This window comes from Glandiceps talaboti, chromosome 8 (assembly GCF_964340395.1).
Source record: "Glandiceps talaboti chromosome 8, keGlaTala1.1, whole genome shotgun sequence".
Lineage (NCBI taxonomy): Eukaryota > Metazoa > Hemichordata > Enteropneusta > Spengelidae > Glandiceps > Glandiceps talaboti.
The window spans coordinates 18,345,938-18,362,527 of NC_135556.1; the positions used below are offsets into that span (position 1 = coordinate 18,345,938).

General features: G+C 37.3%; 1 protein-coding gene across 1 annotated transcript; it reads right to left on the reverse strand.

Annotated features, from left to right (window-relative positions):
- Positions 1–1,588: 1,588 nt before the first annotated feature.
- Positions 1,589–16,358, reverse strand: LOC144439115 (popeye domain-containing protein 3-like). Its single transcript, XM_078128381.1, has 5 exons — positions 16,279–16,358; positions 4,039–4,620; positions 3,612–3,720; positions 2,777–3,077; positions 1,589–2,252 (listed from the first exon to the last, which is right to left on the reverse strand). Exons 2-5 carry the CDS (start codon positions 4,596–4,598, stop codon positions 2,182–2,184), a joined length of 1,041 nt encoding a protein of 346 aa, XP_077984507.1. The 5' UTR covers positions 4,599–4,620; positions 16,279–16,358; the 3' UTR covers positions 1,589–2,181.
- Positions 16,359–16,590: the final 232 nt, after the last annotated feature.

A 16,590-nucleotide genomic window follows, 5' to 3' on the forward strand; every position in this document is an offset into this window, starting at 1 on the left:
AATACACCAAGGGGACGAATTACACTAAAATGAGAGTTCTTTGAAATCTCTCTAAACTTTGTCATGGGACTTTTTTTTAATTCCCATAGAGACATCACAGTATTTGGCGGCCATATTGGATTCTAAAATTGCCTAATTTTGGTTAAATGTTGACCAGTCCTGTATTTCAAAATTGTGTACTTGACCTCTGCTTTTTTTCCTTGATTTTAAATTAGAATAGGTTGGTGGTTTCTTGAACAAAGTAACAGCAGATGTTCAAACAGTTTATTTCCGAGTAGAAATTCACTTTAAAGAAGGAAGCCACTCCAGGAAATAGATACATTTTCATAAACTATGGGTTCTTGATGTTACATCACCTACAGTTTACTTGTGATATCATATAAACATCTTGTTGATCTTGTGCCTTTATAGGCTATCTTGGCTATCGGCTATTACATTATTGGAGTCTATAGAAATAATATATTCAAGTTGCACACTGAATATTCATGAGTTCTGAGTGTCTAAAACCCATCCCATGAATATTCACTGTACAACTTGAATAATCATTATTTATAATATTTCCAAGGTAACTGTAGGTGATATAAAATCTTCGACTCTCCAGAATTAGGGCCAATAGTTTATGAAACTGTCTTAATTCCCTAAAGTGGCGTTCCCTTTTATGATACTGCACATAAATAACTTTTCTGCTTCATTTCTTATCACAACAAAATCATACTGTATATGACTGATAAACATTTCAAAGTAATTATCACTCACAGAAAACAATATTCTTCTTTTCTTTTTTAAATACGAAACACAACAGATTTAGGATTTAGCAAAGACATCCCAAACTACCAAACTTTCTTGAATTGAACACAAGTTCGGATATAACGTGTGTGTTTTTAACAGCAGGCATGATTTTACTGGTAAATATATAATTTCTGAGTGCGTTTTCCATGTGAGGACACGGGTGAGCCTCAGACATTAAATTTATCTACATTTTGAATGCACCAAACTCATATCTAGTATGCTAATTGTGTTGATTTTTGTCCTGTAAAAAACATTGAAAATATCCATATAGCATTGACAAGTTTACGCTTGTGCATTTTTCTACGATTCTGGTGTCTGTGATACTTTTTGAGTGCACTCAAAAAGCACATATCATTAATTCATACATTTGCCTTGCCTAACTGCTATGACAGAAATCCAACGGTGACTAGCGATGATAAAATATATTGCAACAACATGTGTAATTCTTCATATGAAAAAAATAATGTTGCAGAAAAAATGTCCGTGTCCCTTTACAGTTTGAATACTGTGACAACAAACACATGTCTATTATATATAAGGTCATGATCACTAATATCAACAATACTAACACCAGCAGCCGATACCTTATCACAAGACACTAGCCCCGTCTAGACGGCACTAAAAATCCTACCTGAGGTAGTATTCAGGATAGTTTGAAGTCCTTGTAGATGCAAACGCGTCCCAAACCTGTCCTGAAACCGTCCTGACTTAGGACACCTTTGAGAGGTTTCCTGAAACCCTCCTGACTTCGTCCTATGTACTGTCAGGAGGGAACGCGCGACATCTACCGCCGCAACCTTCCTATGTGTAGACACAAACCTATCCTACCTCAGGTAGGACTTGGGGACTGCCTCAGGTAGGACGACCTACGTGTAGATGGGGCTATTGACGTAAAGATATGATCAATAAGTGTCTGTGAGTATTACGTTGTCCTAGTGGGATCCCACATGCCGTTAAAGGGGCACAAGTTGAGTTTATATATTATGGGATGTATTTTTTCATGCATATTAAGAGGTACTCGCAGTATTCTACCTTTGAGGCACATTTAACCATTATTTGCATTTGACTGAACACAAACCTGGTATTAAGATATAACTAATAAACAATCTGACGTAATTTGCCTACGTATAAAAAATGTACAGGAACTCCCTACTATGCAATCAACTGTTCTTCTAACAATGCCAGAACACAAATTGTAATGTCATAGAAGGTATGCATTGACATCGATCAACAATATACTAAAATAATTTAATGGAAGTTCTTTATAAGTATTTTCACTCGAGTAAAAGTTTATCAACTCAACTTCTGCCACTTTAAGTAAAATGTATCAAGAATCCTGGTTTCAGATTTCTTGTGTGATAAAAAAAACGAAAGAAGTCCAAGCTAAATACTTCAGGTAGTTTTTCTGTCGTCTGCCTTCTGATCCGAATCACCAGATACCTCGCTTTTCTCTGATATCGGCCCTAGAAAGAAACGTGAACGATAGACATATCAGTTACTTCCATAGTTGATGAAGATGGGTATGAAGAAGAGGGTGGGGATACGGAGCTAGAAGGACTTGAGAGCCCTCAGCGGCGGTGAGCGTCTGGGTAACCGAGACTACTCCCAAGTATTACAGAAATTAGGTTCGAATGACCATGATGTCACTAAATTCAAGTGCGTGTGTGTGTGTGAGACGATAAAACATGTACATGCCCTTGATTGTGACACAGAGACACGTATTAATATACCTTGGATAAGAAGATTTATATAAGCAAATACCATATACCTGATTAAGGATACGAATAACGTTGCTGTGAATGAGTGAATTATGTGTCTCCTTTCCACAAATAATACGGATTAAAGTAGCACTATTATTCGTATTTGTAACGTAATATTTCATGTATCTATCCATATGAGCAAAATTACGTGCCCCTGTGGTTTTAGATTACTTGTGAAACTATACAATTGCATTGCATGCTGCAGTTAAACGATTTCACCATCTTACCTATATCGGCTGATACTACACTATTTCCTATGCTGTGTAGACGAGAGAGATGACCAAGATGGCTTCCTGATGCCAAGCTGACATGCATGCTATCAATATCATTCATAAAATTGTCATCCCGCGTCGTTACCTCACCAAGCTGAATGGCATATTCGTTCATAGCGAATAGCTTCCGGGCAATGTCCTTCCCAATGATGTTATCGAATATAGCTTTCGTGAAGGCTTCCTTGCGTAAGTACAGCGCCAGCTTCTTACGCGGCCATGATAGATAAATACAGTCTTCTACTGCAGTCAACGTTACCTTATTTGGAGGAGGGAAATAATGGCGGTATTTTCACAAGGTAGTAGTTGAATTTAGCCCTAGGAGGACTCTATAGAGAAAGTCAAAGGAGCATTGCTTCAAATTGAAACAGGACAAAAACCATTGTTCTTATACATGTGTTCATATGGTCATATGGAAGCATGGATTCATTTAGTTCAAGTTATTCACACACCTGTTCTCCATTGTTAATGGTGGTTAGGTTGGTCTACTATTATATCGAACGTACACACTGCTCTATCATGCAAAAACATACGGCAATCGTGGGGATAATAAAATGCCACTCGCTTTATTGTATATATTATAAAATATATCAATTCTTATGCAAGCCCTGTGTTTAAAAATCCCTCGATCCTATAAAGCAGCTGTCATGCAGAGGCCAAGCTTAGTACTTAATACCTTTATGCGACCAAGAACATGGACGCGTACGCAATTCGGATTTCTTCATCCCTGTAAGTTCAAGGGTATTATATGAATAGGAATAATGATGCATGAATGGAAAGACATCATCTTTACCTGAAATGTATCACCGTAACCAGGTTTACACGACTCCCATTCAGGTGTATCTAGGAACTCGTTACCTTGGATTGTATGCAAGTGAGTGTCTTCACAGGTTACGCGGACGCTGGAAAAAATCCAGAAACGTTGAATGTGTAATATGGATGATGGAGTAATTTGTCTGAGAAATATTTGACAATTGGCCTGCACTAAGACTGACATAAGAATTTTGATCTCTTAGCGTTGTATGCCCTCAAGGAATGTCTGAGTTCCACTCGTGTGCTTTTATAAGGGGTATGCCTCAAGGCACAAGTTGCATAGTTCAAGTATCAGCTATTTCACCAATAATTGATGTTAGTACATAATAGTGCCTGTATTATATTATACTATTGTGTTTATTTCATGACTATCTGAATATTATTTGTAAGATGAAACTAAATCTTACCTTCCAGATAACAGAAGAGACAGCTTTTGATCTGCCGGCGTTTTCATTTCTACAGCGTAACGTTCTCCCTTTTTAAGAGACAGCACATTGCCCAGGTCACACAGCTTCTTAAAGGCCAATCTTGGCATCCTTATTGGTTTGAAGAGTACAGTATAAACCTCGTCTCTTTCTTGAAAACTTATAGGCCACATGGTATAGATGATATGAACGACTTTACCGCAGTTGATGACGAAGAAGGCAAGGTTCCAGCCAAGAAAGTCCGGCATGCATGATATGGTAGCGGCCCACAGAAATAGACCTAGGAAGGCAACAATGAACACCGCACGTAGGAATAAGGCATGATGACTAAACATCTTTGGGGTGATACATGCTATTGCCAAACCTAGGTGACCTAAGTGGAACAATACATTTTGTGCGTCTGATCCCTCGGGGCATGTACCCATCTCTCTGTCAATATTTCCCGATATGATTTGTTCGGTTGTCGTTTCTTCTAAGTGAGACGTGGTAGCGGTCATCACCATCACCATCACCATCATCATCGTCATCATCATCATCATCATCCTGTCAGTCGGAGACGTTGACCTATAAATAAACGAATAAACAAATAAATAAATAACTAAATAAAGACAAAAAACATGTCACAAGAAAATGAGTGAATGAAAAGATGTCGAGTATTAGACCAATACATGGAAGTAAGGTTGGAAAGGATGGATGAAGCAGAAACTGTCTATACTTTAACATAAACACGTTTTTGGAAACAACAAACTCAAACTGACGACTTTTCATCATTAAGTTTGTATAATTACTCTATTCGCTGCTCAGAAAATATCTATGTAAAACTACTTCATTCAATTTATAGATGTTACCCCAACTCTGTGAAATTGCCCATTTTCATGAACTCTTCAATTCAACCATAGACCCGCTACCAACGGGTGGAGGGTCTATGATTCAACTTACGCATGTCATGTAATTGGCAATCGTAATGAACGGGTCTTGAAATGGGTAAAGGAAAATTGCCCAGTACATGAAATGTCCAATTTCTAAAACACATAAACAAACATGTTTTAACATTGATAACAATGAACCATAACATTTAACTAGCTGGTGACATTATTGCAAACAAATTTCAGTACTAAATGTTCAGTAAAATTCCTCCACAGAATGAATTCAGATTTGAAAAACGAAAAATATTCCTGAGTCAGTGTCACGTTGGTACCTGCTCTTCATGGCACGTTACTAAAATACACCCCAACGCATATTGAGGTGGACGAATTTCATAAAGTATAATTTCAGTTAAGTAGTAAATTAACATAACATGTTTGGACAGATGGTTGACTTGTAGGTAAACAGGTGGATTTAATTTGCATATACAATGAAGGACACCTGGTGACAATTAGGGTAATCCAATCGTGTGTGGCAATAGACTGTTTTGATACTAATATACAAGGTACAGTATTTGTCAGTCCTGGAAGCTGATCTTCAAAATTTGATCTGTGTCTGTGATAACCTTCAACGTTGCTGTAGTGTGATGTTTGATTTCTGTAGGAGGAAGTTCTGAACTCTGTTACTGCTTGGAAACTCAGCATTTGCCAGGACTGTGAATATTACATGGTATGGAACTGAACTTTGCATTCGTGAACAATTGACAAACCTCATCCACGAGTTGTGTGTCCCAAGTACTTGCAAGTCTGCGCTTATACAAGACAAAAGAGACTTTACGTCGAACATTGTGAGTAGTTTTATTTGCCACATCCAGCCATCAGTAATTTTTAAGTGTACCTAAGTTTATAGATTTAAACATAGTTTATTCGTACAAACAATTTCGGTGCACAAGTGTTGTATTCTTTTATTTATAGGAACATTAGACCAAGTTAAACCAGTAAGTGTGGGCCCTCCCCCATTTTGTAGAAAAACTCGGCTCTCGTGACACCAATATGCACTGATATTGCAACTTTTAGAGTTGGGGTGACAGAGTCCACGCCAATAAAGTTAGCTTTGAAGTATCATTAACATACAAATTAAAGCAGTTATCTTGTATTATGATTCGGATGTACTCGTAAAAAGAATCAATATATTCATTAATAATCATGTACGTCTCTTGAAATATATAAATGTTTGCAATCTCCGACAGCTTAGTTTTTCTGAACAGGTTGGGATTAGCCGCACGTGGTATTAGAAACTCAGCGAGCGAAACGAACGGAGTTAACGTTTCTAATACATTAACTTGCTTGATTACCCAAATCAAGCAAAAATGGAAGCTACGGTGACTTTTAGGTTTAGGGTAATTTCGGATCCATTTTATAAAAAGTAGCTCTCGCTTCATTTCATGATCCCACATGGCAGTGATGGGATGCCAAATCACAAAATAATGCAAAGTTAGATCAAATGAGTCAAATGAAAATGTAATCCTCTCCTAATTCGATTTTCTACAATGAGCCCCCCCCCCCCCGAACTGATTTGTAAAACGTGACCCCCCTCCCCATTTTAATTACTGGTTAATATTTGGTTTTGGTTAAACTTTCGAGTTAAACTAAGTTAATACCTCCTGACAGACAAATTCAGAAAATGTAAGAGTTGGATCACACATTTTTTTTCCTCAGAAAACTTTAAAATACGTTTTGAATACGACCTTACCGCAACAGTTTCTCTATGGAGAAATGACTAAGAGGTATGTCTCTCGACTACAGAGTCCTAGGTTTGAATCCTGGTCGAGGCAGAACGAGGTGAGTAAAAAAATACACAGTACATTAAGATATGGTAGGATTGAAAGCCAGATGGAAGGTGTGAGCAAATGCAGGACAGTGGATGTGTGGAAGTGGTGCTGATGTTCCAAACGCCTGTATCACCTTTTACTTATTAGCTCCTATAGTTTTCAAACCCCTGTTTAAAACTCTTGCTGAAAAAAAATAATCTCTCCCCTTTTAGATAGTACTGTATACTCCAGTTTGCATAAGATTGGCCATTTCATGAACTGAGCAAAATCTCCTGAATTGGGCAGTTTCACCGATGAGGTGTGACATAGACATACTGGAAATAAAAAGACGCTCACAAGCAAGCAATGTTGATTGCAATTACTGTTCGCGAATATCATTTATTTTCTTTGCAATCGTACTGATTCATATATATATATATATATATATATATATATATATATATATATATATATATATATATATATATATATATATATATATATATATATATATATGAATCAGTACGATTGCAAAGAAAATAAATGAGACAATTCTACTGTACATACATACATACATACATGCATACATACATACATACATACATACATACATACATACATACATACATACATACATACATATAGGTACGTACGTACGTGCGTGCGTGCGTGCAAACAAACAGACAGACAGACAGACAGACAGACAGACAGACAGACATACAGACTGTGTGAAAGTATAGTGTTTGGATTGTTTAAATGTCATGACATCTAAAGTTCACGACATTATGAAAATCTCTTTATCTGAATTCCGTCACGACGAATACTTCAAAATAACCAGCCTGAAGCTCATCAAAATATCTCTCAAAGAAATATGTCTGGTCAAAAAGTCATCGAAACTGTCTGAATGTCTCTCGCCTAATCCAATATTTGTCGCATGCCTCCATATAGCGAGCTATGAACTATATCACAAGGAGTCTGAGACTTGTTGAAGCGTTAAAATACCTAGTAATGATGAACACTGGAATTACTCCGCGAATTGCACTAAATGACTCAAACTGTTTTTCTTGGCACTGACTATATAAAAGATGAAATTTGTATCAAAGCTAGAGAGTTACATTAGGTTCAGGATATGAATAGGGTTACCATCAGATCCCTAACATCCTAACATAAACATGGTCTGTAACCGTCAACAATGAATATATATATATATATATATATATATATATATATATATATATATATATATATATATATATATATATATATATTAGAATATATATTAGAATTGTCTGATGATCGCACAATGCGTGAAACTTCGAGTTACAACCAAGAAAGAGTTCCAGTACTACCAAAACTATATATATATATATATATATATATATATATATATATATATATATATATATATATATATATATATATATATATATATATATAGAATAATTAATAGTTTGGAATGTTTATTTATGACATTTTTATCATAAGGTGTGTGTGTCGTGACAGTCCTAGTGACTCTAAGAGCTAAAGGACTTTATACACACAAAGCTGTATACACATTTATCATATGACTAAAGTCCTGGAGGAATTCTGATTGCATACTCTACAGTATAAATAAGAGGTCGGTTCTATAATGAAATACTGTGGTCAACACATTATTCGTATATAGTATTCGAGGCAGTCAATTTAACTAGTACTATTCAAAACATATTGCATTTTGAAAACCTCAGTAACGTTATAAGATTTGTTGAGAGAGAGAGAGAGAGAGAGAGAGAGAGAGATGTCCAATGCATCAGAGCTGTCAAATATCTCTAGGGAGGACATAACTCAATCATAACCCTACACGTCATTAGCTTTGTAACATAATCAAGTAGACGTGTTTAAATGATAACAGCAATAAAATATAATCACGATGACAAGAAGACAGTAACCCTTGCCGATGAAGCAAATATATCAAGTGACACTGAACCTTCATATTTTCTGGGTTGTCATTTATAATTGTGGAGGTCATGGGTAAGGTTGTCGAGTTGCTTGAATTATTTTATGACTCTGAATAGCTCATGCATATTACAAGTAAACTGAAAAGCTTGAATCGGAAAAGGCGTTTATGTGAAGGACACATATGTATACAGCTTGATGTATAAGCTTAATATGTATACTCTACATTTTTTCTCGTTAAACCATTTTTCTTTGCTCCATGCTAATGGCAGACTTCATCGCTGTGCAGGCGGATTGAAACTGTGAAGTGCGCCGTAGTTTTTTTGTTTCTCTCTTATAATTGTTTTATTAAGGTGAAATCATTAAACGGGTAATGTCAATTTAATGTTTAATTTTCAACGCAATCTGTAGTAGTGCCTCCAGGATGGGGCGGGGACACGTATCATTACTCATAGTAATAAAAAGTTCCGCGAGCAAGGTTGTGTACTATACTATTGCGAATTGACCAACAAAATATAAACTTATAATTAATAGGCACTTGAAGGTACACGTAAAGATAAAGCGGTTGTTTTCACAAAACCTCATAAGCCAGCAAAAATGTTTGACTTCCTTGCGGGAATGTCTGGATGGCGATAAATAGCAAAAACGTATTGGTATCAGACATAGCTTTCTTTGTGAAGAGAGAGACAGAACAACTGTGGCAGACACTAATAGAAACGAAGATTTTGTTTTGCAAGTAGTGGGGACTTTAAAGAAGGAAAATCGATATAGATGTATTAGCCACGAAGCCATACATATAATGCAGTAGTCATATACATTGATTAAACTGGTGATTCTATGTAATATACCCATTGAGGTTAAGGCACGGGCCTGTGACAACTTGAAGGCTTCTGAAACTAATCAATAATGAGTAACTATCGTGGTTGTATGAGTACAAACATAGCCAGTCACGGACTTAAAGCAGTCAGTCACTATTTACCGCTCCACTTTAAAATAGCGAGACCGATTTCAGGACTTTAGAAAGGGGATTTACCACAAATACTAGTATTTTTCTGTGTCGTGCGGCTTATATTTGTTATGACCTATAGAAAGAATTGAAACAATGGTGAAAATTCAGGGTCATTGACATCTGACATCACTCTACTTCGTTGTTTATAGTCGAGGTATGCATCTCTCATCAAACATTGCGATAGTTTGCTTCATTATTTGAATTCAATAAACATTTTTCCGATATTTGATGAAATTCCATCCATATATTACTGACAGTTATTACAAGGTGACCTCGAGACAGGAATCTATGCTGAGAGAATCTCATTAAAAATGCAAAAGTCGATAAAATCCAATCCTGTCCTAGAAAGTTTTTTTTAAAATCTTTTGGACGAATGTACCTTGTAGTTATTGATATCGTTGACTTTTTGACGATGTCCGACGACTTCCGCCAATGTCCGATAACTTCCGACGATTAGTGGAATGATGAAAGTGGGTATATCACTTAATTAGGCAAGAATAAAAAAATCTCCAAACTTAAAGCTACTTTGGCAAGAAAATGTATACATCATTTTACCTTTTTTGAATGTAAAAAAAATGTTTAGCCTCAAGGAACTGTCGGTACACTGAATAATGATAAGTAGATCTAAACCGACATCTATATATATACATACACACACACACACACACACACACACACACACACACACACACACACACGCACGCACGCACGCACGCACGCACGCACGCACGCACATACATACATGCATACATACATACATACATACATACATACATACATACATACATACATACATTTATTTCTTAATTGTGTCGTGTGTGTTTCCTGGGAGTGAACGCCTAATGCAAAAAGTTTTCAGTATAAGTGGGAAATGATGTCATTATGATTTTTTAAATGAATTTATTGATATGCTCGACTGACGTCCGATGATGGCACGAAATCAATTATGTTTTGAGCTAAGCGTCATTCCGAGATGATATTCTGATATCCTTGGCTAAACCTTGAAGGAAAATTAAATGGACTGGCCCTAGAGGAATTGTCCTACTCAAGTCCCTACACCTATAATAAGTTAATAGTTTAATGGACTGTGCGACGGTATAATATACGTCTCTCTCTCCGTATTGTCAAGATCGGATTCTGCAGATTACTATTTATATCGTGTGTAGTAGTTGTAAACGTACACTTACATGTGATTTCTATCAAATTACACCAGAACTAGTACTGTACCATGTTACACAAATTAATGTATATTGCCGTGGAAATGGAATAATTGATAACAACTACCCAATCTTGTTAACCCTGGGGATGTAAAAGATAATTACCTCACATTCACGTGATGACCTCGTGACCTTGACATGTACCGTTATAAAATTTGAATCTAGTTTCTAGTTGATATCCATTGGGTGTCACAACTGTGTTGCAAAAAAATGCTTGTAACCATGGTAACACAGATCTGGAGGATCTTCCCATGTGCAACCCGTCAATCTTCCCATGTGCAACTTGAGAATTGTTTCTTGTCAATTGTTACACAAACCATTGCCTATCCAAATGGATGACAATTAAGATTATTTATTTATTTGTTTGTTTATTTGTTTGTTTTCACATAAATAACTCTGGTACATTACCAATGTACAGTACTAAAGTAACATAAGCTAAGTTTATAATGTTTTACTCGGATGTAAATACCTCGACTATTCTTGTACACGCCGATGGCATTAGAAATCATCTTAGTACTTTTAATAGCGATATATATAAATAATCCAATACCTACCTAGCTACATACGTGTGTATGTGCATGCCCGCGCTCACATACATACATACATACATACATACATACATACATACATACATACATACATGTACATACATACATACATACACGACTTACTAATAAAGGTCTTATCATTTTATCACGTTTCCACTATATATGAATTGCAAATAGACGTAATCAGTGACATCACATCTCTTCAACGAATCATAAGGCTAAAAGGCAGGTGTTCCAATACAGTAATGGGATATTGAAAGTCAGTGATAAGGAATATGCTTTCATTACACTGTAATCAATCTGTTAACAGACAAGTTAAAATGCCGACAGCAAAACATGTAGCACATTACTTTTACAATGTCTGTCTTAAGTATATGAAAGCAGTTCTACATATGAAATTCTGATCTTTTGCTTGTTGGAGTAACACGGGCGGTATTATTGAAGAAATACAACGACAAGGTCATGTCAACCGGTGACATGATAGTAAAATAGTAAAGCCGCCCCCCCCCCTATTAATTTCTTTGCTTTATGTAATTGAAGCAGTGAAAATTCTACCAACATTTCACGAACAAAGAGAAAAAAAAGGTTCATTGCAACTGTTTTACTTGTGGTAACTCGCCAATATTACACTATAAACTAATGGTGACAACAAACTACATTCCAATAATGGTACATATCGTAGGTTTACAGTTAATGGACCAGAACTATTTTCACAGCAAAAAGATATAAATGATGATTTTTTTCAGACAGTGTACAGAACTTCATTTCGCATTAAGACGCTTTAGCTCGTAAGTAGAAAAAAACATTACATATTCAAAACGTGTACCCATAATTAAAAGTGGTGTGGCTTATAGACACGAATCTGTAGTATTAACAATAGAAAACATATAGATGTATTTTAGCCAAAAGAATATTTCACTTTATATGTGGCGACGACGGAAATATCTAAAATGGGTTTCATATTGCTCAGAAAGGAAAATATCATTACTGCTAATCATCAGAACAGTTGCCATCGCTACCACACGTAAATGGACATAGGGGATCTTCTCTCGACATGGGACTGTCGCTAACAGTATTATATTCGTTCAACGCACACAGAATCGTAGAATACGGAGGCAAAGTATATATCGTTAGGGAGTGTCCAGTAATTACAACTGGGGAGGGCTGTGAGAAATCAATTCCGGTCTGTCGCGTAAAATGTAACCCTCCCCTCATCCCCCTCACCCCCGATTAAGTGACCCTTTCTCGATTTCATTTCTCTAAATTATGACCATCGGCAGTGTGGGATGTGGGAACCAGTGGGATGTGGAACCAGTGGGATGTGGAAACCAGTGGGATGTGGAAACCAGTGGGATGTGAAACCAGTGGGATGTGGGAACCAGTGGGATGTGGAACTAGTGGGATGTGGAACCAGTGGGATGTGGGAACCAGTGGGATGTGGAAACCAGTGGGATGTGGAACCAGTGGGATGTGGAACCAGTGGGATGTGGGAACCAGTGGGATGTGGAACCAGTGGGATGTGGAAACCAGTTGGATGTGGGAACCAGTGGGATGTGAAACCAGTGGGATGTGGAACCAGTGGGATGTGGGAACCAGTGGGATGTGGAACCAGTGGGATGTGGAACCAGTGGGATGTGGGAACCAGTGGGATGTGGAACCAATGGGAAGTGGGAACCAGTGGGATGTGGAACCAGTGGGATGTGGGAACCAGTGGGATGTGGAACCAGTGGGATGTGGAAACCAGTGGGATGTGGAAACCAGTGGGATGTGGAACCAGTGGGATGTGGAACCAGTGGGATGTGGGAACCAGTGGGATGTGGGAACCAGTGGGATGTGGAAACCAGTGTGATGTGGAACCAGTGTGATGTGGAAACCAGTGTGATGTGGAACCAGTGGGATGTGGAACCAGTGGGATGTGGGAACCAGAGGGATGTGGAACCAGTGGAAGCAGTGGAATGTGGAACCAGTGGCAGCAGTGGGATGTGGAACCAGTGGCAGCAGTGGAATGTGGAACCAGTGGGATGCCAAACTGCACAAAATACTACAAGTAAGAGTAATACATGTACAATGAATCACAATAAAATGCGACCCTCTCCTAATTCCATTTTCTAAAATATGGCCCTCCCCACTTCTATTATCACCCCCACCCCCTGTAAGCACTGGTGGCTTCATTAATATTGAAGCGAGTAACATTTCCATGATGAAATGGATACGATGTAAAAACTTGTTTCCGGCCTTAAAACCGTTCCATTTCTGACTTGTAAGGATTCTTTGTAACAGAGACCGTATTTTCCCTTGTCATTGTATTAGATGACGCATATTTATGATATAATACTATTATATCATAAATATTATTAATATTAAATACTATTATTAATAGGAGACTGACGTACATAGGGGCATATTACTGAAGATTGATATTCCCTGTTGCTGTGTTGTTGTAATAATGATAACCGATAATGTGTACATTTCACCTACAGCCAGGGGAGCCGTCAGTACGTAATTACAGGTGAGGGGGACCGGGGTTTGTGATTTTGGTATCTCACTGCTGCCACATTGTCAGCGTTGTGCCGTAATATCGGAACACATCAGTCAAATTGCTGCTGACAAGCATGCAGTGAATTGATTGGTAGTTGTGGCCATGGTGTAAAGATATTATTGGGTATCACAGTAGTAAAGGCGGAACAGCATGGTAAGATAATTCCACCACCACCACCCCATGTAGCTACTTAATGCACCCTAATTATTAAAACAAGAATACGGTACTTCAAAACATCAAATCATTATGTGTCTTGTATCAAGGCATCTCTTTTGAAAACACACTTTTACAAAGTAATTCGCACTAGAGAACAAACCTACAGAGAGCGAAAAAACGGTATCAGCAATCTCACCAACGTCTGAATTAAAGTTAAACTAAATACGAAATGAATGATTGGAATGAATCACCATCTTTACAGGCTACAAAATCTAACGAGTGATCTAACCAGTTCACAAACCAGTAAAAAGTAAACTAGTCAAAATCTAGTCAGTGAGTTGTAAACTAGTCAACAAACTAGCAAACTAGTAAACTAGTCAACAAACTAACCAGTGTAAACTAAGCTGTATAAACTAGTCAGTGAACTAACCAGTTAGTAATCTAGTCAGTAGACTAACCAGTGCGTAAACTAATCAGTAAACTAACCAACGAGTAAACCAGTCAGTGAGCTAACTAGTGTAAACTAGTCAGTGTAAACTAGTCAGTAAACTAACCAGCGTAAACCAGTCACTAAAATAACCGGTGAATAAACTAGTCAGTAAGCTAACCAGTCTGTAAACTATTCAGTAAGCTAACCAGTGTAAACTAATCAGCAAACTAACCAGTAATTGAACTAGTCAGCAAACTAACCACCAATTGAACTTGTCAGCAAACTGACAACTGAGTTAACTAGTCAGAACCAGGAGATGTTGATACTCCTTAGCCCAACACTAATACTTGCACCTACTATTAATCTAAATACGAAATTCTCAATATTAGACGTATTGAGAATTTTCGCTGAAAGCTTGGTGTGTGCATTTCTTCATTCTTCATGACATTTGATACAGTATTTTTTATGCTTGCGAGACTTGTAGGTTTGTTTTTTGTAATAATGACTCAACGGAAACCAGGCTTGAAAGTGTTGTTGCTGAGATTCTTTTAAAGACACGGCACTAGTTTACAGATGAATTAACAAAATCAATTGGAATAGCCATTAGTGTGTTCATCGTGATTAGACAATTGTTACTGGCTTAATGCCCATATCATTAGAAGATCTTACAAATAGAATTTAACTGGGGTGAAGGATAAAGTAATTGGCCTGATACGCCTACTCGGAATCATGATCACCAGCAATCATTTCAGTCATGCCTACCTTTCACACGCTTTGAAAACGTGTGTTTTCTCCCATGAGGTTATCTATTCCTTTATCGTAGAGTTAAGTCTGTTGGGTGTGGCAACCATAATATACAGTTAATGCCTGGCAGTAGCTGACGTCTAATACCCCAAGGGATGTAGCAATGTAGAAATAGTTACTACATAACAGCATGTGGGGTAATATGACTTTTACTCGGCAGTATGTATTTATTATAACACACCATTATTCTCGTGCACAGATTCATTACATAGTCAAGTAAATCCCCGATAAGACATCCGTGCTTCATGAGTATTTTCCTAGGGGAAAATAGAAGGCCACTAGTGCCTCTTTATGAAAATTGAGGTCACTGTGGGTCAATAGTCCATACCACGTGATACGATTGAAGCCAATCACTGAAGGCTTTTTGGAAATGGTGTGTTATAATCTAGTAAATATGATTGTAGTGTGTCTTTTGATTTTAGAATATTACCATTTAACCGTTGCTATGCATCAATACGTTGATATATTCAATCTCACAATACATAATACAGAACCACGATTATTAGATCGTGAAACATAAATGATAATTGATGTGCCCCCCCCCCCCCAAAAAAAAAAAAGGTTCAATGTTTAATACGAGTGATCAGGTTCGATAAAACTCAGTGTTGCTTACTTTCTAAACACAGCTGCACTGAAAAGTTTTCCTAAAAAGGTTAGCGTATAGCGGAGATGAACTCAAAATAGGAAATGTGGCAGAGAACATGGACAGATACTGTATACACATGTACACTCTCATGATACATTGAACATATCCTCCTACGCAAGGAGTGTTGTTTATACTGATTCCCAACGTACTAGTTGTAACATATTTGAAAACGCAATGACTCTAACAGCAATCCAGAGATTAAAATATAAAAACGACCCTCTCCCAGTAAATATACAATGCATATATGTAGCTTTGACTACTTACCGTGACAGAGTTCACCGTGTAACGCTCTCAACTATCAGCGCCAGTCTCAGTTTATCTATTGACATCTGCCTGCATGATCATGATCGCCTTATGATCTATCTTGTAACCTTTGACCCAGATGACGTCGACGCCCAAGTAATTTCTGAGTCTACTTTCCCTGGCGTCTGCTAAATGTTACATATATATATCATTTGGGAGAACAAACACAATTTTCGAAACCCATACGTACACATCCTATGGGACAACAATGCCAATGGCTTTCGTTTATATTCCAGTCAGCAATTAATAATATAATAAAATCGATTAATGTTT